Source organism: Ascaphus truei, chromosome 3 (assembly GCF_040206685.1).
Source record: "Ascaphus truei isolate aAscTru1 chromosome 3, aAscTru1.hap1, whole genome shotgun sequence".
NCBI lineage: Eukaryota > Metazoa > Chordata > Amphibia > Anura > Ascaphidae > Ascaphus > Ascaphus truei.
The window spans coordinates 421,756,522-421,779,237 of NC_134485.1; the positions used below are offsets into that span (position 1 = coordinate 421,756,522).

Consider the following 22,716-nt stretch of genomic DNA (forward strand, 5'->3'; position numbering starts at 1 on the left):
AGACGAGCTCCGCTGGTCCGACGGGGAGAGCCGGAGTAACCGCGCACCGATAGCCGGCAAAACACCTCCAAAATGTAAAGGGACAAGCTCCCCAACAAGCGGAGGCCCCTGCATGGAGAAATACCTCTCCAAAACTACACAGATGGCCCCAAAACAGCAACAGCAGCGTCAGGACAAGGGAGAGAAAAGGAGAGAGACCCCTAAAATGGCAGACAGCCACGAGGCTCATGCAGGAGAATCAAGCCAGACCGGGGAAGCAGGCAACCAGGCACAAACAAGGTCAGAGCATGAGAGCATTGCTAAGGCTGTAGCAAGAGAAATTCTCCAACAATTAGACAAAAAAATTGACAAATTAAAAAAATCGATAGATGAGCTGAAAAATGAACTGACAGCACATACCTCAAGAGTGGAGGAGGCTGAAGCTAGAATCAGCAATGTGGAAGATAGGAGTGCCTGAATCAGTAAAACAGTACCAACTGATAGAGTTCTGCGAAAAATGGATCCCAGAACACCTTGGGCTCTCCGCAGACCATGCAATAAAGATTAAGAGAGCACACAGAATGGGTGCTGCAAGGCAAGATCAAGACACTAAACCTAGACTGATAATAGCAAAGATTCTCGATTTTAATGACAAAGTCAGAATTATTAAAGCCTTCAAAGAATTGGACCAATTGACATATGAGACCAAGCCAATTATGATTTTCCAGGACTATTCGGCAACGGTCTCACAAAAGAGGAAGGAATTCAGCAGGGTTTGCACCACCCTATTCAAGCAAAAACGGAAATTTGCGCTGATATATCCGGCAACCCTAAGAATTTATACCGACACAGGAGTGAAAACTGGCAGATTAGAGGGTTGGCTCCTGTGTCCCCCCCCCCCCTGTGAATGCAGCAGTAAAACGAGCTACTTACCACGCAGAAAGAGAACTAAGTACTACAGGAGGCGCATGCGTGACGGGTACGGTGATGGAGGTTTAACTTAAAGGCTCTGCTACCCGCCGGCACACAAAGCTACTAAAGGACAATTTAAACGTAACTCAGCAATTTTATTCATACAGTACTAAGCCTACGAAATTCTACGGATTACAAACATACCACACAACGGGAGATGGCGACGACACGGCAAAAGAATAAGCGAAAAACTGATGTGCGCTCCTATTTTACGGGATCGGGAAAGGCCCGGGCTGAGGAGAACTCGGCGGTTTCGGACTCCGATTCCGCTCCGGAGATGGAGGGGACCTCAGCGGAGCACACAGGGATTATAAAAAAGGAGATAGCCCAGCTCTTAACGGACCTCAAAACTTTCTTTAGGGGAGAAGTGGAGGGCCTCCGGAAGGATATTCTCCAGATTGGCACACGCACTAATGAGCTAGAGGAACGAATGGAGGAAAGCTCGAGGTGCCACCAGGAGACAAATAAGAGGATGGGGGCTCTAGAATCCAGAGTGGCAGAATTGGAGGATCGGCAGGAGGCAGCGAAAACAGGGACCGACGCAACAATCTGCGCATAAGGGGGATCCCTGAAGAGATCCTGGACCCTGAAGACCTGATAAGCCGGTGGATGAACACCATCATGCCGGGCAAATCGGAGGCTGAATTGTTAATGGACCGCTGCCATCGGGCCCTGAGGTCGCGTCCACTGCCCAACAACCCACCAAGAGATGTGATCCTCCATCTCCATCACTATAAGACCAAGGAGGAGATATGCAAAATCACACGGGGGACCCCAATCGTGACATATGAGGGAATAAATATGGCTATTTTTCAGGACATATCCCCAATAACCCTGGCTAGAAGGAGGGCTTTGCAGCCTATCACAAAGGTGCTGCGTGACAAGGACATTAGATATAGATGAGCTTTCCCGTTTGCCCTCGTGGTGGTGAAAAATGGCTGATCCCACGCTCTGAAACACCTTCCAGAGGGAGCAGCATTCCTAAAAAAAACTGGGAATCGCTGCCACGGCTACTTACCCGGGGAGTCCAGAGACATGTCCTCCAAGAACAGCAGACTGGGACACTGTGCCCAAACCGGCTGAAAAGCGGAAGGAGAAGGCTGGAGAAAGCGCCAAGTGAACCTTAAAGGGACAGCCGCACTGGATCGCTGCATGATGTTTTTGGTTAAAAGTTTTTCTACAGTTAGGGACATGGCCTGGCCTGTGATGAGTTGATGGCCGACTTACCCTCACTTTCTCTGTTGTTCTGCTGCGCCAATTGGAGTGGAAAGGTCACCCTACACCAGACGCCAAAAGTAACAGCAAAAACCCCAAAATGGCTGCGAGTCTCCCACCCTGGGGAGAAGAAGGGAAAGCGCGGCAGAATCCATGGCGGTAGCAGTTTCTGCGCGAATAAATGGTGAGCATAACGAGCCCGCCCTCAGCTACACCCATCGCCACCCGTGGACAGCCTCCGACGGAGCCCACATCACTGACGTCAGCAGGCGAGATCTCGCGGAGCTGCAGAGAGACCCAGATGACGCGGACGAAGCAACGGCAGTCTACCGGAAGTGCGGCGCCGGAGGTGACCCGGTACTCCCCGGCACGGGTGCGCGAACTCCGCTGCCAGGGAGAGAAGTTAAAGGACGAAGGGAGCCGGAGAGTGGAGGAGCAGGAAGAGAGGGGTGATTTAAGTGGTAGAGCACAGTCGGGAGCGTAGTGAGGGGAGCAGCGGGAAGCCTTTATAGAGGAGGTAGGGTAGATCAGCAGAGAGCGAGGAGAGGGACCAAAAAGAGGGTGATATGAGCCCAAAAGAGGATGATATGAGCCCTCCGACAGGGGGGAAGAGAAGGTGGGGGGGTTCATGATAGATAGGGTCACAGAGGGAAAATTGGGGCCGGAGGGGGGAGAGAGAGGGGGATAGCACACGTGAGGGAGAGGCATCACAGGTTACAAAGCCGTTGCAGGAGTGTAAGGGAGTTAGCTTTGCATACTGTTAAGAATGGTTTAGTCACACTAGGGTTAAGGCTGAGTTAGAGACCCTAGAGTTTTAGGGAAGTTTGGCTGAAAATGACAGTAGTTGCCGGCGGGTGGGCAGGGGACTACCGCCAATCCTGCCCGTAGGCATGCGCTGGTGGGACGGGGATGTGGATCCAACCCGCAACTCCGCCAAAGACCCGGGAATCCATGGTCGGCGAGTAAGACCATGGGACTGGGAGGGAGGAGGGTCCAGGAAGGAGGGGATACCTCCGGGCGTTGAACCTGAGGTCCTTAGAGACCACAACGGTTCTTTATGTATGTGTCTATGTTGTTTGTTTTCCTTGTCCTTTCCTTGTGTTTCCTTCCCGCCCTATACCAGATTCCCTCAGAGAAGGAGCGAAGATCAGCAGGAGTCGCCAAAGCAGACGCAAATACCACTATGTGCCACATAACCCGGGTAGGAACTGGTTCTACTTTATGCACAGCGATCCACACAACACAAAGGTATGGCTGTAACATTCATATCCCAAAATGTTAAAGGGTTTAATAGCCCGAAGAAGCGTAAGATCGCCTTCTCTGAATTTAGACGGAGAGGCGTGGATGTTGTTTTCCTCCAGGAGACACACTTTAGCTTGCATAGTAGCCCGGGATTCTTAGACAAAAGCTATAGGCAGTTCTTCCTGTCCTCCGCTAAAGAAAAGAAATAGGGGGTTGCTATCATATTCAATAACAAATCCCCCTTCCAGGTGGAGAGAGTGAAATGAGACAGTAAGGGGAGATATCTAATTCTGGTAGGGCTCCTGCAGAAGTGTAAAGTGACGTTAGCCTGCGTCTACGCACCTTGTGACAACGAGCCTGTTTTTTGTGGAGTTTTTCCAGACACTCCAACGATGGGCAGAGGGGAATGTAATACTCGCGGGTGACTTTAACAAAGTGATAGACCCCCGAATAGATAGATCCCCACAGCAGCAAAAAGCCAGACATGCAGGCAATGGGCCTTTGCTGGAAGGCTTAAGGCGAGGGTGCCTGATAGACATATGGAGGGACCAGCACCCGGGCGAGCGTAGTTATACATTTTATTCCCATCCCCATGACAGTTACAGTAGGATCGACCACTTCTTTGTTTCAAGTAGACTGGTTCCACAGATTTCCGACACCAAAATACATGACATTACATGGTCAGATCATGCATCGATAGAGCTGCGGTGCACACAAATTAGGCCAGTTAGCCCTGGAGCAAACTGGAAACTTAATGAATCGTTGATTAAGATACCAGATCTAGCGGTCAGGGAGGAGATTATTCAGTTTTTCTAGACCAACCTAGGCAGTGTGGAATCCCACACAATGTTGTGGGAGGCTCACAAAGCCACGATGCGGGGGGTTCTGATAAGCATAGCAGCTAGACGGAAAAAGGCGGCCAACAATACCAGAAGAATTGTAGATATAATTGACTTTGTGAATGCCAACAAGGTCCGGAGCCTGGTGCTGAGCCTGGACGCGGAGAAAGCCTTTGACAGGATAGACTGGCCATACTTGGAGTCCACGCTTGGGGCATTTGGGTTCGGGGATAAAATCCTAAGGCAATAAAAGTGCTATACACAGCTCCAGCAGCGAGGGTGATTCACCAGGGTTTCCCCTCAGAGCTGTTTTGAATCAAAAGTGGTACGAGACAAGGATGCCCGCTATCGCCCTTGCTTTTTGCCTTATGCATCGAACCACTAGCAGCACAAATACGTAGCAATCCAGATATAACGGGTGTACAAATTCACTCACAAGAACACAAAGTAGCTTTGTATGTGGACGATATTATTCTGACAATTACAAAACCGCTCACCTCGCTCCCTAATCTGTTTGCGCTCTTGGGGAGGTTTAATCGGATCTCTGGTTTCAAGATAAATCAGGTGAAATCAGAGGCACTTAGTTTGAACATCCCACGAGAGATGGAGAAACTGATAGAACTCAACTTTGAGTTTAAATGGCAGTCCAAATCCATAAAATACCTAGGTGTGCATATCACAAAAAAGATAGCCTCCCTATATCAAGCAAATTATCCCAGTCTATTGAGGACTCTAAAGAAGGAACTAAAAGACTGGTCAGCATATGGTATTTCATGGATAGGCAGAATTTACAGTGTAAAGATGAACATCCTCCCCCGGATACTATACCTGTTCCAAACTCTTCCGATACCAGTGGTGAGATCTGAAATCAAGGAGTTATAAAATTCAATAACAACGTTTATCTGGATAGGTAAACAACCACGGATAAATGCAACAATTATGCAAAAACCTAGAGAAGCTGGAGGACTGGCAGTGCCATGCTTGTTGTCCTATTATAAAGCGGCGCAATTGTGCCAAATTACACAATGGCATGGAGACCCAGAGCTGCGAAGGTGGGTGGCACTGGAGAGAGAGTTGTGTGCCCCGCTGAAGCTCAGGGATCTAATTTGGTACCCGAAAAAAGAGTAAAGGACATAAAAGAGCCTCTGACCTCTGTGCTCAACTCAATATCGGACTGGGAGGCGGCTAAAAGTAATCGCTCATTGACCTCAAAACACACTTTAATGGCCCCTTTGTATGGTAAACCAGATTTTGCTCCTGGGCTAGAGGGTAAGAATTTTACGCTTTGGCGACAATTAGGGTTTAGAAGACTGAAGAACCTGGAGGGTAGAATTACCATCAAATCATTTGACCAATTAAAGTCAGAAACGGACATCCCTAACACAGAATTTATTAGGTACCTCCACGTCCGGGCATTTTACAACAAACACTTGGTGAGATCACCGTTAACGAATTTTGAAAGGCTCTGCGTGATGGGCACTGACACGCGGGGACTGATCTCTACTCTGTACAGAAATGTGGTCGGTGCTGACAAGGACGACACAAACAGACCCCGATTCAGGAGTCAATGGGAGTCAGATTTGCAGGAGACACTAGAGGACGAGGACTGGACAGAAATATTTAAGGCTGCGGCCAGTAGTTCCATCTGCACGACATTGAAGGAGAACTTATATAAAGTTTTGTTAAGGTGGTATCTCACTCCAGTTAGACTGGCTAAATTTGTTCCAGGCTCTTCCCCGCTCTGCCCGCGGCAGTGCGGGGAACAGGGAGATCTGGTACACATGCTGTGCTCTTGCACGAAAATTATACCCGTTTGGAGTCAGATTCGCGATTGGCTACAGAGGATTTTTGGCCTCCAAATTCAACTAGACCCGTGGCTGTTCCTATTAAGCAAACCCACGGACGAAGTATTAAGAACGGGGAACAAATTAATAGCACATTTTGCAACGGCTAAGAGGTGCGAGACCGCAGCATTGTGGAACCAGAATGCAATTCCATCAATAGAAAAAAATCAGAAACAGAATTTGGTTTGTATGCCAGATGGAAAAGTTAACGAGTTTGGTTAATGACACTGGCTCAAAATTCCAAAAGGTCTGGCTGCCTTGGCTAGCTCAGACAGATATTCCAGGGATGAGCAATGCCACCATTTGGCTTTAATAGGATAAAGTGGGTTCTCCTTGGATGCGTAGCACGGGGGATGCAGACAAGACGCGGAGAACGGACAGTAGGCCCACTACAGGGATCCAGGAACAGGCGGGTACATCAGCACATGTGGATATAAGCAAAATGGAAAGCGTCAGTGGCGATCAACGGATCGATGAGAATAGGAAGAGACATGGCATACCCTTCTCTAAACCCCCCCTTTCTTTCCCTCGCTCCTTTTTTTGTTCATGTCCTGTTGCCTTCCCATCCCTTTGACTGTTAAATGTTGTATGTCCTGAATGGATTTTGTCTCCCCTGTTATGGCAATAACATTTTGATTGTATGATATTTATGCAAAAAACAATACACAAATTTAAAAAAAAAAAAAAAAATGGAGAAATGTTTTTCTCAGTTCCTTGAGCAACAGCTCCAGCTAGCAGAGAAGCAAGCAGAACATCAAGCCCAGCAAGATGAGCGACAAGCCCAGCAAGATGAGCAACAGGCCCGGTGTGAGGAAAAGCTACTCCAACTGCTGGTCGAAGGCTCAGCCACAGTCAGACCAGAGATTCCAAATAACCCACCGGTGATGCTGCCTAAAATGAAGCCAACCAAAGACCCAGAGGCATTTCTCCTCACTTTTGAAAGGGTAGCCACGGCACACGGCTGGACAGTTGATCGCTGGGTAACCACTCTGGCTCCACTCCTCATAGGAGAAGCTCAGGCAGCCTACCAGGCTCTTCCAGCAGATGAGGCCATGGACTATCAGCAACTAAAGGCTGCTATTCTGGATCGCCTAGGCCTCACTCCAGAGACCTACCGACAGCGGTTCCGGACAGTCAAATATATAAACAGAGTAAGGATAGAAAAATGGTGCTCAAAGTGCTGTGTGTGTGTTTCTGAAGGGAGGGAGAGCACTGGGTATTAAGGTATCAATTAATTGTATGTATACTCAGTCCATAGTAATGGGGGGGCACCAAAAATACCCTGAAGGTTGGGGTAGATTGTCCTGGGACACCCTCCTCCACCTCATTGGGATAGCCCCTTGTGAGTACTCACTGTCTCAATCACCTCCAGAGTCTCCCTTCCAATGCGTGCTGCTGTATAGAGTAAAGTCCAGAAATGTAGGTGTGCAGCGCACAGCATCCAAACGAGAGCAGGTCTGGCAAAAACTTTCTTTATTTAGCAAGGCATAAAATTGGGGGACGCAGCCCTTCAACGCGTTTCGTGCAAAGCACTTTGTCAAGAAGTGCCTTTACACGATATACAGCCACTTAAATACAGATGACCGGTCAAATCTTGCGATATGTGGTGACGTCATCAGACCCGCCACTAGCCAATGAAAATTATATCCCTCGCGCATGCGCGCCGCTATCGAGCCCTGTGATAATAACAACCACCGCATACCAATCATCTCACTGTCACGGCGACGTGCACCAGCTGGTAAACACAGCGCTGCTCAGGAGACCAACCCTGGATGCGGCAATTGAGTACCCCAGACCCATCGCCGCGTGCATGCGCATGTGGATAATCTAAAATGCCTTATCCATTGACGGATCGATGCGTCTGAGCTGCCTAAGAGTAGAAGAGAGCAGACTCATATACAACGATCCATCCGGAGAGGCAATGACAGATTTATACAAGTGTACATTAAAAAAAGCGGCTTATCTCCACAAAACTACGCGTTTAGTTTGGCAATCAATGTCACCATACATCATTATAATAAACAGTTCAATAGTATACAATTTATTGTTTAAAAACTTAACTAAACTAAACTAAATACACCCTTAAAATACAAGTATACTGCTATACTCGTGTAAAAACAGTTGTGCTCCCTCCTGATGACATTGTGATCATTATATCCATATAAAGCAATACTCAAATAATAATTTAATTCCTCTGTGGAGAACCCTATAGAAAAAACACATTGGCAATTAAGCACTAAAAGCATTAGTATAAGCCATTATACCACATAGGGAACAACAATAGGAAACAACAAGTTATTGTCTATTTGTGCCCGTTCCTGAACGGTTAATTCATCATTTTTGATTTGCTATTAATAAGGTTCTTTTCATAAACCAATCATATAATGAACCATTAGAATATTTCCTGAACATAATTTCTGTAAATAAATTCTTTTAGAAAAAGCCCCACACAGTATATTTCTTTAATATATTCAGAGATAGTAATCGGGTCACTTCCCAAAGAATGCTGCCATTGTGTAATACACATTTGATCATTTAGTGACATAATCACAATTTTTCAGACATAGATAAAGACTACTTCTGTCTCAAGGTTCGTGATCATTTTAAAAAGTGGTTTATAGTCCACTCCACATTCATTCCTTCTGGGAACCTTGTTCTTAAAGTAAAGATCCAAAAGGACTCTCTACAATTCAAAATGTTGAGGATATCACCCCCTCTCTCTCGTCTTTTGACTTTCTCTAAACCTATGAACAACTATAAAATACAATAAGATACTCAATGAATAAAATAAAATAAACAGCCTATCTAGTGATTTGTAGTGAAATCATCTTAGTATAGACACCGGCAAGGGGAGACAGACACTTACACGAAGGCAGACAGCGGGATCACGGTGTCTGCAAAGGATCCGGATCTCAACACCGCGCAGATGGAAACCACCGCCGCCCTCTCCTGCACGCTCCGTCACAGCTTGCCAGCAAACACGCGCAGGATGACCTGTCGTGACCTCTACGCGTTTCGCACCACGTGCTTCGTCTCCCCTTGCCGGTGTCTATACTAAGATGATTTCACTACAAATCACTAGATTGGCTGTTTATTTTATTTTATTCATAGAGTATTTTATTGTATTTTACTGTTATCTATATGCTGTGCAGTTTAGGATTTAGTTACTACTGGATATAACAAATCTCTCTAGTGGTGTCTAGCTGTTTTAATCTGTGTACTAGTTTTGAGGTGGGGTTGTATCCCTTCATTTATTGTGTACATTTTTAATAAATTACTTTTCACTAATCCCTGGTGCGCATTTGTGCATTTTCTATACCTTGTTTTTCAGGGTGCTCTTCCCCCCTTCTGTAGGGGGGTTCACCTTGAGTTGGGAGATTTTGGGGAGACTATCCATGTGCATGCTGCAAAGGGATTATCCACACACAGCACGAGCGCTGATTATCCTGTGCTTTTTTCTTCTTTTTTTATTATTAAATAATATTCTTATAAATGTGCATTATTCATGTTTCCCCATGTTTTCAAAATGTTTTCAAAATGTTTATCCAATTTCAATGTGCCAGAAGAACTTAATAAAGACAGCATTACTGTATGTATTATTCACGATTATTTTTATTTTTGTATTTTTTGGTTCCTGAGAAAATAAAATTAATATTTATTCACATTACTGCAAATCATAATCATTGACAACAACCACAACAAAATAAGCCTCAAATGGTTGGGGGGTGGGGGGACATGAGTCATGTGCATTAATCAGCTACTGAAGCTCACATGTCTACAAGGATTAGAGTACACGCAGGCAGTGTGAGGTTTGGACGGATTAAGAACACAATGACTAACTACAGTAACATCAGAAAATGTATGACACTGTTGCGAGAGGGGGGGGGGGTTGCCATCTCTGGGTATATATATAATATAATATATATATAATATATTATATATACAGTATACAGTATATAATAAATATATAATATATATATATAATATAATATATATATATATATATAATATATATATATATAATATAATGTATATATAATATAATATACAGTATATATAATATAATATATATATATATATATATATACAGGTAAACCCCGTTATAACGCGGGCCTCAAGGTCCACCCCAAGACCACCGCGCTAGTAACGGGGTCGCGGGGAAAAAAAATGGCCGCCGCATCGGCGCATCATCACTCTCTCCCCCCAGCAGCACCCTTCACCCCGCGGGACAGGAGATGGAAGGGGGGATGTCCCTCCGGTCTCCGCTACCCCCTGTCACCACGTGACAGGAGCCGGGCGGCAGAGGATTGGACGGCTGTGGTGGAGCATGCTGCGTGCGCACACACACACGGGCGCTCCCAAGTACCCCCAATTCGGAAGTCAAGTCCTTCTTGACTTTCTTTGTCTCCACAGCAGCCAGCTACAGGTCACTAACCTGTTCCTGTCCTGCCCTGCATTGCGATGCCACGCTGCTCAGTGCTCACTGAGTCACTCTCTCACTCCGTCCTCTCTGGCTCCTCCTCCTCCTGCTGCTCGGGCTGCTGCTTTAAGTGCCTGTTCCCCTGCTTCAAGTCTGTTTATTTATTACTAAGGTGCACTGGGATGTATATAAATATATATTTATATTGTGTGTGTGTAAATATATGGGTGTGTGTGTGTATATGGGTGTGTGTGTGTGTGTGAGTGAGAGTGTGCTGTGACAGTGTGTGCAGTGTGTGCAGTGTGAGCAATGAGCAGTGTGTGTGCAGTGTGCAGTGTGTGCAGTGAGAGTGTGTGCTGTGAGCAGTGTGAGCAATGAGCAGTGTGTGTGTAGTGTGTGCAGTGAGAGTGTGTGCTGTGTGCAGTGTGCAGGATGAGCAATGAGCAGTGTGTGTGCAGTGTGCAGTATGAGCAATGAGCAGAGTGTGTGCAGTGTGTGCAGTGAGAGTGTGTGCTGTGTGCAGTGTGAGCAGTGTGTGCAGTGTGAGCAATGAGCAGTGTGTGTGCAGTGTGCAGTGTGTGCTGTGAGCAGTGTGGGCAATGAGCAGTGTGTTATAACCGAATCGCGGTATAACGAGGCGCGTTATAATGGGGTTTACCTGTATATATAATATATATACAGTATAATATAACATATATATATATATATATAATATAATACAGTATATATATAATAAACAGATGCCATCTCTAATTACTGTATGTCACCAAATTTCGCCTATCAATACATGGAGAACGAATTGACCTGCAGCTATACAGTTCTTTAGGTAATTGCACACATGAAACTAAAACTATTGAGGTAAAAAATTAAATTAAAAAAAAATAATGAACTGCAGCTTTAAGAACACAATGATTAATTAACTAACATCAGAAAGGGGGGGGGTTGGGCGTTGTAAGAGAATTACACGCAGGCGCAGTGACTAATTTACTAACTTCGGGAAATTTAAATTGATAGGGGACTCTCTGCAGTAAGAAGCTAGCTGCCATCTCTAAAAGGGTTAGAGGATTAAGAACACAATACAGGGGGTTGGGCGGTCGCCTCAAGCTCCTATCTCTAAGAGAATTACACACAGGCGCAGTGACTAATTTACTAACTTCTGGAAATTTAAATTGATTGGGGACACTCTGCAGTAAGAAGCAAGCTGCCACCTCTGAAAGGATTTGAGGATTTAGACAACTACAGTATCTGTTCTGAAATGCTCCCATCTCAAAGAGAATTACAGTACACGCCTGCACAGTCAATATCCTACATGTCTGTTTTATATAGAATATAATATATATATAATATATATATAATATAGTATATAAATAATATAATATATATTATATATATATATATATATATATAGTATACAGTATAGAATATAATATATATAGAATATAATATATAATATATATATAATATAATATAATGTATATATAATATAATATATATACAGTACTGTATAATATAACATATAAATAATATAATACAGTATATATATAATAAACAGATGCCAGCTCTAATTACTGTATGTCACCAAATTTCGCCTATCAATACATGGAGAACAAATTGACCTGCAGCTATACAATTCTTTAGGTAATTGCACATATGAAACTAAAACTATTGAAGTAAAAAATTAAATTAAAAAAAAATAACGAACTGCAGCTTTAAGAACACAATGATTGACTAACTAACATCAGAAAGGGGGGGGGGGGCGTTGTAAGAGAATTACACGCAGGCGCAGTGACTAATTTACTAAGTTCGGGAAATTTAAGTTGATAGGGGACACTCTGCAGTAAGAAGCTAGCTGCCATCTCTGAAAGGATTAGAGGATTAAGAACACAATACAGGGGGGTTGGGCGGTCGCATCAAGCTCCTATCTCTAAGAGAATTACACGCAGGCGCAGTGACTAATTTACTAACTTCGGGAAATTTAAATTGATAGGGGACACTCTGCAGTAAGAAGCAAGCTGCCATCTCTGAAAAGATTAGAGTACAAGATTCATAAAATTAACGACTACTGTACGTGGATGTTCAAAGGATGTTCAAAGCTAAATACATACTTCAATTTCAAAAGGCAGTTCATCATAATAATACACCCCCAAATATAGTATGTAAAAAGCACAAAAATCAACCATGTGCAGTCAAACACACAGTGTCCCAAAAAAAATGGTTTGGTTTGTGAAAAAAAAAATTACATACAGTACTGTACAGAAGTACAGCACTGCTAAATGCATGCATACTTTAAATATGCCAATTTACAATTACTGCGCGCACACACAGACTGTGCACTGACGCGGGCTGAACCGCGAAGGTATTAGACTTCCAAGACAACAGCTCGCAAACGCCCCCCTCAGATTTTACACGGCATTGCAGTATTGCAGCCAGCGAGAATAAAATGCTAATATCACGAGCGTGAAAATACCGCAGTTCACTCCGGGCGAAAATGACATAAAACCGCACCTAAACGGGATAATCTGAAAGCCGCGGGTCTAGCCGCCTTAGACTCAGCTTGGCCGCCACTGTACATTTTGGCGCCAATTTATCAATTTATTTATTTATAAGCGTATGTTATCAATGATGTTTTCTCTACTGTTTCTAAGTCCTGATAAAAGATTTTTACTGGGACCTAAACGTTGGTCATACTACTAAATAAACCATTCGTTTTTTAGCACTTAGCTTGTGCTTTGGCAGCTCCCCCCATATTGGTATAAACTATATAAGCCCCTTACAGACGGGGCTGCCTTTAACCTAATGCGGCTTTCTCCGCGGGTATTTTTAAACCGCTTACAGACGCAGGCTTTTTTTTTTTTCGGCGCTGCAGGGGCTTCCATTGTTTAGCACCATTAGCGCTGAATGGAGAAACGGGCGGCACGCGGCCGTGAGATGCGGCAGGCGCGCGCCCAAGTTCGGCGGCTGAAAAGAAAAGCCCCGAACAATTGCGGGTAAGCTTTAGAATAAGCTTAGCCGCAGCTGTAGTCCACTTGCATCAAATCACTTTACAGATTTGCAATATTAAAAAAAGTCCCAGATATGTAAGACTTATAGTTCAAATTTCATCACTTCTATATAAAGCAATGCAGTATCACCTCACCATGGGTCATCTATAGGTTTATTCGTGTGCAGGTCCTATGCAAACGTCTCGACCTTTCCGGTCTGTACTCTGTACTGAGGTTTCTCATGCATTGTGTTTCTCATTTTAATGTTTTCATGTATTTTTTGTATCTTTTGATATTTTTCCTTTCCTTCAATAAAAATGTGTTTCGGGATGTGTATTTGTTTCTGATTTATGGACCTCACAAGAAAGATCCAAGAGATACAGATGTAGCAGATGTTATTGAACACACTGACGCACACCACGCCCCTTTCATTCATGCGTAATCCAAATATAATGGTGTCTGCTCGCCCTGGAGCGTTGTGTGTCGCGCTGCTACTCCCCAGCCGGAGCACTAACATCTGCTACATCTGTATAACACCATGTAAACTCCAAAAGAGTCATTCATTTTCTTTTTAAAATTCACTGCATTAAAGTGCCATCAAAGAAAACCCGTTTTTAGATATATTGGCAACATGAAACATTAAACATTATGTGATTTTAGTGGGAACCAAAAGACTAATTTCCATGTTTTCTTTTCCTTTCTATAGGAGCCAAAATCCCAGAGAGCAATAACAATGGAAAATTCCACGTTCCCGTATCCTTCCATGCTCAGAATGATTGGCTTTGGGGAAATGACAGCAGTAAAATATCTGTACAGTATCATAGCTTTGGTTGGCTATGTGATGACCATTCTATCCAATAGTGCAGTGATCACTGCTGTAGCGTTACACAGAGGTTTGCAAGAGCCGATGTATATCTTCATTTGTGCGCTGTGTATAAATGGACTCTACGGCAGCACTGCTTTCTTCCCCAGTCTAATTGTCAACCTACTTTCTGAAATCCAAACAGTTTCTTACATTGGCTGCTTGACTCAAGTGTTTTGCATTCATACTTATATGATATGTGACGTAACCATATTAGCAGTTATGGCGTTTGATCGCTATATATGTATCTGTAACCCTCTAAGATATAACAGCATTATGTCCTTAACCACAGTTTTCAAACTGGTTGCTGCAGCCTGGTTGTATGCTATTTTAGTATTTTCCATACAATTTATATTGACAATTAGGCTTCCTCTGTGTGGCTCAGTCATAGAGAAGATCTACTGTGACAACTGGTCTGTAGTAAAACTCTCCTGCATTAATACAGCAGTGAACAATATCTATGGCCTCTTCCTCGCTGTAATACTGGTTGGGTTGATAACAGTGCTGATATTAGTCTCTTATATACAGATTCTGAGAGTGTGCATCAAAGCCTCAGAAGACACCAGAGCCAAAGCCTTGCAGACCTGCACTCCTCATCTGATAACTCTCATCATCTTTGCTACGGGTGTATTTTGTGAGATACTCCTCCAACGGTTTAAATCTACCATATTACCATATGAACTGAGGATAGTCATATCAGTGCAGTTCGTTGTGGTGCCACCACTACTGAATCCTCTTATCTATGGGCTGAAAATGAAGGAAATAAGAGTGAAGATAGCTCAGTTCCTACATTCAAACCCATTACAGCACAGAGTATGAATACAAAAAAATGTATGGGCACTCTGATTTTTAAAAGTGTATTCAGACCAACATGGCCAGAGTAGAACTACTAAATATATTTATATCTATGGATGCAGTAGACACTGGGCTGATGGGTTGCCACTATGTCATATGCCCCCTCATGTATCATTTCTATCTAAAATGTTCCTATATTTCACACCACCTTCTAATGGCCCTGCTTCCTGTCCGCTCTGCATGTAGCTATTGTTTAGTTGGCAGTGACATCTATATCTCAGGTACTACCTTTCAATTTAAACCCTGCCTCCTGCCTAATACTCGGAGCATATAATGGTACTTTAACAAACTACAGTATGTTGAAATCAATAAATATCCAGAATATTACAATATAATGCAACTCAATATAATATTCACAAATAATCAAGAAATGTAAAAATATGTCTATGGAGCCTATGCTGTAAGTATCCATAAGCCACTTATCGAGCACTTATCGGCCAAAATGCCTACCATGATTCTGTAAGCGTCGATAAGTGGGCGATAAAAGACTGAATCGCCAACATTTTGAGTCTTCAAAAAAAAAATCAGAGTGAGTGGTGATAAGCCACTTACCGGCAGGTTCTGAAACTCGTGCAATTCTTGTAGCCATGAATAGGTTATACAGGCCTATCGTGGCTCTAGAATGGCGAGTTTATCCCCATATCCTCATGCCAGAAAAAGTTGGCATGAAGGTGGTATAAGGATGAACCTTCTGAGAAGCCGTGAGATGGGACTTAGAAAAAAAAAAATGCTTTTTTTCTGCATTGGATTGATGCAGGGAGTCTTCAGAGCTGAAATCCATTAATAGCAGCACCGGAGAACCCCAGCATGAATCCCATACAATAACCTCAACACCCCAATTCAATAAATAAAAGCACTAGCCAACCAATTAAATAATTAAAAGTACAAGCCCAAAAATCAATTAATTAATTTTAAACACTAGCCAACAAAACAATTAATGAATTTAAAACCCTAAAACGGGTACAGAGTAAAACATTATCCGTCAATGGGCAATGAAAAACATAGAAAGAAAAAAAGAAAGAAACCTGAAAAAAGACATTTACATACATTCCATATTTTTCTTACCTTTAGACGCATTGAACCTTCAAATCCCGGCATTTCTGCATGCTCTCGTACTGCGACGTGATCAAAGTCAATCCAACGCCATCCATCTTGAAGATCCGGAACAGGTAACAAAATTCTTCTATCACCGTCTTCAATTTGGACATACCTTGGGTTTGGATTGACAGATGAAGAAAGAAGATAGAAGATTAAAGCAAATAAAGAAATAATGACAAAAGATGGTAGGTGATAGAAGATAAAAAAAAGAAGAATTTTGTTACCTGTTCCGGATCTTCAAGGTGGATGGCGTTGGATTTACTTTGATGATGTTGCGGTACGAGAGATTTCAGAATCACCGGGATTCAGAGGGTCAGAAAAATATTGAATGTATGTAAATTTATTTTAAATGTTTTTTTGATTGTATTTTTGTTTTATATTTTTTTTATTGACCATTGACTGCCAATGTATTAATCTGTGCCCGTTTAGGGTACAGATAAATATAGTGACAGTAAATGCATGTTTTGGCAAAAGAGTTTTTTCTATTGATTGTTATTGTTTATATTTCTGTCTATTGTTTGGCTTAAAATTTTGTTATTTGGATGGCTTGTTTTTATTTGAGTTTCCGATTTGTTTATCGTTTTTATTTAATAATTTCTTTTGTTGGCTACTGGTTTTAATTGATGTGTTGCCTAGATGTTTTATTAATTGATTGATTTGTTGGCTATGTTTTAAATGTATTATTTGTTTTGTTGGATAGTGCTTAAAATTAATTAATTGATTGTTTCGTTAGTGCTTTTATTTATTGAAATGGGATGTTTAGGTGCTTGTGTATGTAACAGGTTTTCTACCAATGTCTGGGAGATTTCACTGTTACACTGTGTTGTTGTGCTGCTCACATGCTAGGCTCACAGAATACTGAGTTTCCGCCGTGTTAGTGGGAAAGACAGGACAGGCTTTAGGAATATTCTAAGCTCTTCACTCAGTGCAGCACCTACATTCCCTGCAGGCCCCATTACCCGCTACTTCTTCTGGTGGTGTATAGTCTCCGTTTGTGGTGGCAGAGGTTCCATCTAAAGGATCCTGGTCATTTGTCATTGCAGCATCTGGGATGCTGTTGGACTCGTCTGGTTCACTTGCCAACAATACTGCGGATGGTTCGAGTTCACTTTCCCCCACTTAAGGAATAGGTAGGAAGTAGTTCTGATGCCAGACCTTTAACCTTCCGTCTGCATCTCGGATGTGATATAAAGGGAGGCCCGGCAACTGCGATTCCACCTCGAAGGGAGCTTCTGACAAGCGGTCCTCTAACTTATGTTTCCCTGGTATCCCTAGATTCTGAATGAAAACTGCGTCTCCGGGCCAAATTTCCTGATGGCGTACTTTATGGTCGTACCTCCACTTGTTATTCCTGTTCAATTTGGCGGTAGCCTTTCCCGACAACTGATACGCTCTATGGAGGCTATCCTGGAGCCGTTTCACATACTTGTAGTGCGTCATGTTCGGTACTCCGTCAGTGGATACTCGGAGATGAATTTCCATAAGCAGTCACGCCTCTCTGCTGAACATCATGAAATATGGTGTGTACCCTGTGGATTCATGCCTGGTACAATTGTAAGCATGTACCAATGGCTCGACATGCTTGCTCCATTCGGCCTTTTCGGAGCCCTTCAGAGTGCCTAGCATATCCAATAGTGTTCGGTTGTACCTTTCCGGTAGGGCATCTCCTTCAGGGTGATAGAGAGCTGTGTGAGGCTTCTCGATGTTGAGCAGGTTTAGAAGCTCTTTAATTACAGTAGCTTGCTCTCAAAGTCACAAAGATCAGAGTGCATCTAATTAGGTAACCCATAGTGGATAAAGTACTTCTCCCACAGGACTTTGGCTACTGTGAGAGCTTTACAGTCCTTGGTAGGGAACGCTTGGGCGTATCGGGTGCAGATCGATTACTACCAGGACGTTCCTGATACCCCTTGGTTCTGTCTCAATGCAGAGGAAATCCATGCAGACTAGGTCCATGGGACCAGAACTCTTTAAGTGACCCATTGGGGCTGCGTGCATATGCACTGTAGACATCTCCAGCAATGGCGTTCCCGCATTTTGGGCAAGAAGAACCTATCTCTTACTTGTTCAAATATTTTGTCCACTCCCAGGTGTCCGTGATCATCAAGCATATATCGTAGGACATCGTATTGCATTTTACTGGACAGGACGAGTTGTTTCCTCTCAGGATGGTTGTGATAGAGGACAACTCGGTAGAGAAGGCCACGGTCTATGCAGAACTTGTCCCATTCCCTCATTATGAGGGCAACCATGCCGGTGGGAGCACGCTTCACTAAGGAACTTTTGTTTTCTTGGATGGCTCGACGTATGGCTCTGGCCACCAGGTCTTGCCTTCGGGGTTGCAATATGCTGCTGGAAGTGCCTTTGACTGATATCCCTATGTGTCCTCCACTCTGAGTTGGGGAGAAAGCGATCTTATCCTCCACTATCGCTGCGGTTGAGCACATTGCCCGAATCCCAGGCTCAGTGATTTCTTCCCACGGCCATCGTCTGGTGTTACACTCAGTCCAGGCCTTCTGGACAGAGCATCGGCTCCATTGTTCAAGGGCCCCGGCTTGTATTTTAGGGTAAACTGATAATTTGATAGGGCAGCCAACCACCTGTGGCCGGTGGCATCCAATTTGGCAGAGGTCAGGATGTAGGTCAACGGATTGTTGTCGGTCTGTACCTCGAAAGAGACACCGTACAGATAATCGTGTAGCTTATCGACTGCCATCCACTTGAGTGCTAGAAATTCCAGTTTGTGAACTGGATAGTTTTGTTCACTCGGCGTCAAACTGTGACTTACATACGCTACTGGGCAGAGGCCAGCTGGGTATGTTTGATGTAACATGGCTCCCAGACCATTGAAACTGGCATCCACATGCAGGATGTACTGCTGCTCCGGATCGATTTAGACCAGGACAGGTGCTTACGTAAGGCTTTTCTTGAGCCCTGTGATGCCTTCTCACAGACGGATATCCATTTGTCCCCAAACGGTGTTCACGGGGATGAGGCTTTTTGCCTTGGCTCCTCTGGGTAGATCTTCAACAGATTGTTGAGTACTTTGGCCTTGCTGGAGTACCCATCCATGAATCTTCGGTAGTACCCGCAAAACCCCAGAAAGGATCGTAGTTCCATCACATTATCTGGTCTGGGCCAGTTCAACCTTAGTGGGGTCGGTAGCCACTCCTTCTGTGGACACTATGTGGTCCACACAAGTGACCGAACAGCGGCAGAAGCGACATTTGTCCAAGGACAACTTCAGGCCTTCTTTTCCCAACCGATTCAGGACCTTCAGAAGGCATTCTTCGTGCTCTTCTAACTTTCTTCCGAACACTATGATATCTTCCAGATAGACCAGACAGTCCCGGGGGTTCATATCACCAATGGTCTTTTCCATTAACCTCTGGAAGGTTGCAGGTTCATCACAAATGCCTTTGGGCATCCGGGTGAACTGGTAAAACCCAAAGGGACAGACAAACGCTATCTTCTCCTCGTCTTCAGGGCTCATGGGCACCTGGTGTTATCCAGAACCAAGCTCCAGCATGCTGAACCACTGACTGACTGATAAGGCGCTGAGGATCTCTTAGATCAATGGTAGGGTATACTGGTCTGGGATCGTGCAGTGGTTCAGGGTGCGGTAGTCCATGCATAGGCAAACGGATCCGTTCTTCTTCTGCACTACCACAATAGCAGAGGCATAGAGGCTATGGGACTCCGTTATGTTTGTATGTATTTATGTATGTCTTTATTAATATAGTGCCACTAGTGTGCATAGCGCTTCACAGTAGTAATACACGTGACAATCATATAATACAAATAATACAAATAACAGATCATGGGAATAAGTGCTTCAGACATAAAAGTAAAATTTCAGAAGAGGAGTCCCTGCTCCGAAGAGCTTACAATCTAATTGGTAGGTAGGAAGAACATACAGACACAGTAGGAGGGAATTCTTGTAAGTGCGTCTGCAGGGAGCCAATCCTTATGTATCATGTGTCTCGTATTATCCACGGTGCTACTCATATGACGTACATCATATCTCTACTCACCAATGATGCCCTGGCCTGGGAACGAAGATTTGATCTCACTCAGGATATCGGACAATTTGCCCGGGAATTCCGCACAGTCTTTGATACGCCTGGTCGCAAGGTAACTGCCTCGCTTTTTCACATTTCTCATGGAAGTCGATCCGTGGCCAGATACACTTTAGAGTTCCGGACTATTGCCGCCGAGACCGGATGGAATAATGAGGCGTTAGCAGTCGCCTTCTGGCAATGCCTTACAGAGATTTTAAAGGATGAACTTGCTGCACATGAATGTCCCACAGATCTCAAGTAGCTCTTCGCCATATGTATTCGCGTGAATCAACGTTTGCAAGAGAGGATAACTGAAAGTTCTCGTCATCCACAGCTTAGTCCGAGGGCCCCTTCTTCACATGCCGGTACAGCTGAACCTCTTCCACAAGATACTCTAGAGCCTATGCAACTTGGGGGTAACAAGTTGTCTTGCAGAGAGAAACAGCATTGACGCAACACTGGTCTCTGTCTGTACTGTGGCAAATCCAGACATCAGGTACTCTTTTGCCCCCACAAGTCAGGAAAATGCCAACTCCCATTGACATCCAGGGGAATCACATTGGAAACATTTTCTACATCCCTTTTCATAGCAAAACTGCTGCTAACCATGATCTTGTTTCCTGTTACGCTTTCCGGCGTTTCTGGATAACGGGTCAGGAGGCAATTTTGTTGATCAAGGCTTCACATGAAATGCCCAGTGGGGTTGGAAGCCATAGATGGTCGACCTCTGCAACCAGCATATATCTCTTTACAGTATGTATATGGAGAAATTAATTCCCTTGTTTTGCTACAGGAAATTATTGAAAGTCCAATTGTATTAAAAAAATATCATCAGAATCCCTAAATAGGATGAAGTCCATTCACAGGCTGTATTATCAGACCAGATAAAGAACTATTAGAATAGAAACCAATAGGAGTCTCACAATAATGTGAGGCAACCCGTGGAGTCAAATAACAACCAGCAGCTCTAGTCAAAACCATGTAGATTCAATAGGCAGTGAGCCAACCACAGAAAAATATTCAATTTACTCACGGACAGCTTTCATGATTGGAACCATAAATCACATCCTGCGTGCATCCAGTAAATGAAATCCAAAGCAGTAGGTAGAGAAAAACATGGAGCACTGCATCTGAAGAACTGGAGGCAGGTTCAATTATAAAAAATAAAAAAGCTTTATTTGCAAAAAATGCTCATGAGAGAGCTAAAAAGCAGTCTGACGCATTTCTCTTTGAACTGGCGCTTTATCAAATAGCTTTATATCTCTTTACAGACCATTCTCTTTTGTTTTCGTACAGATGAGGACCACACGGAAGAGATCCAGCTGGATGCCATCCACATCCCTTCGGTGGATGTGATTCTTGGCCTCCATGGCTTCAACTTCACAATCCACGCATCGATTGGTCTGATAAGGAGCCGGTCCTGTGGAGCTCCTTTTGTTCCAAGAACTGTGCTGTGCCCATCAAAAGTATTTGTGGGGTTACTGCTCCCAAAGAAGAGAAGGTAAAATTGCCAGAGTTCTACGCCGAATTTTGCAACGTTTTTAATAAAGCCAGATCTGAGGTCTTACCACCGCATCGTTCTTTTGATTATTCTATTGACCTGCTTCCCGGCTATGTACCTCCCAGGGGAACTTCTTACCCACTTTTCCTTCCTGAGACTAAAGCTATGCATGAGTATATCATTGAAAATGTACAAAGGGGCTTTATTCAAAAATCTTCTTCTCCAGCCAGCGCAGGCTTCTTCTTTGTGAAGATAAAGTACGGGTTGCTACGACCATGTATTGATAACAGAGGTCTTAACAAGATCACCATCAAAAACCATTATCCCTTACCACTGCTTTTGGAACTTTTCGATCGCCTCCAGAGTGCCAACATCTTCACTAAATTGGACCTTCGTGGGGCGTACAATTTGGTAAGGATCCGTCAAGGTGATGAATGGGAAACGGCTTTCAATACCCTTGACGGCCACTATAAATATCTCGTCATGCCCTTCGGTCTCTGTAATGCCCCTGCCATCTTCCAAGACTTTGTTAATGAAATCTTCAGAGATCTGCTCAATCAATTTGTCATCATTTATCTGGATGATATTATGATTTTTTCTAAATCCTCACAGGAGCATGTCAACCATGTCAAACAGGTTCTTCTATGCCTACTGAAAAACCATTTGTTCGCCAAGCTGGAAAAATGCCAATTCCACCAAACTTCCACTGCGTTCCTAGGATACATCATTTCCAACACAGGTCTCATCATGGATCCCGCTAAGGTAAAGGTGATTCTCGTCCCACTACCCTCAAAGCCGTGCAGCACTTCCTGGGGATTGCGAACAACTACCGCAGGTTCATTCAAAA

The 22,716-nt window shown here is 43.8% G+C and overlaps 1 protein-coding gene across 1 annotated transcript; it reads left to right on the forward strand.

Moving 5' to 3' along the window:
• Positions 1 to 14,225: 14,225 nt before the first annotated feature.
• Positions 14,226 to 15,173, forward strand: LOC142490821 (olfactory receptor 52D1-like). Its single transcript, XM_075593243.1, has one exon. It carries the CDS (start codon positions 14,226 to 14,228, stop codon positions 15,171 to 15,173), a length of 948 nt encoding a protein of 315 aa, XP_075449358.1.
• Positions 15,174 to 22,716: the final 7,543 nt, after the last annotated feature.

Excerpts from the sequence above, each read along its gene's own strand:
- LOC142490821 (XM_075593243.1), top strand. The coding sequence starts at position 14,226 with ATGGAAAATTCCACGTTCCCGTATCCTTCCATGCTCAGAATGATTGGC.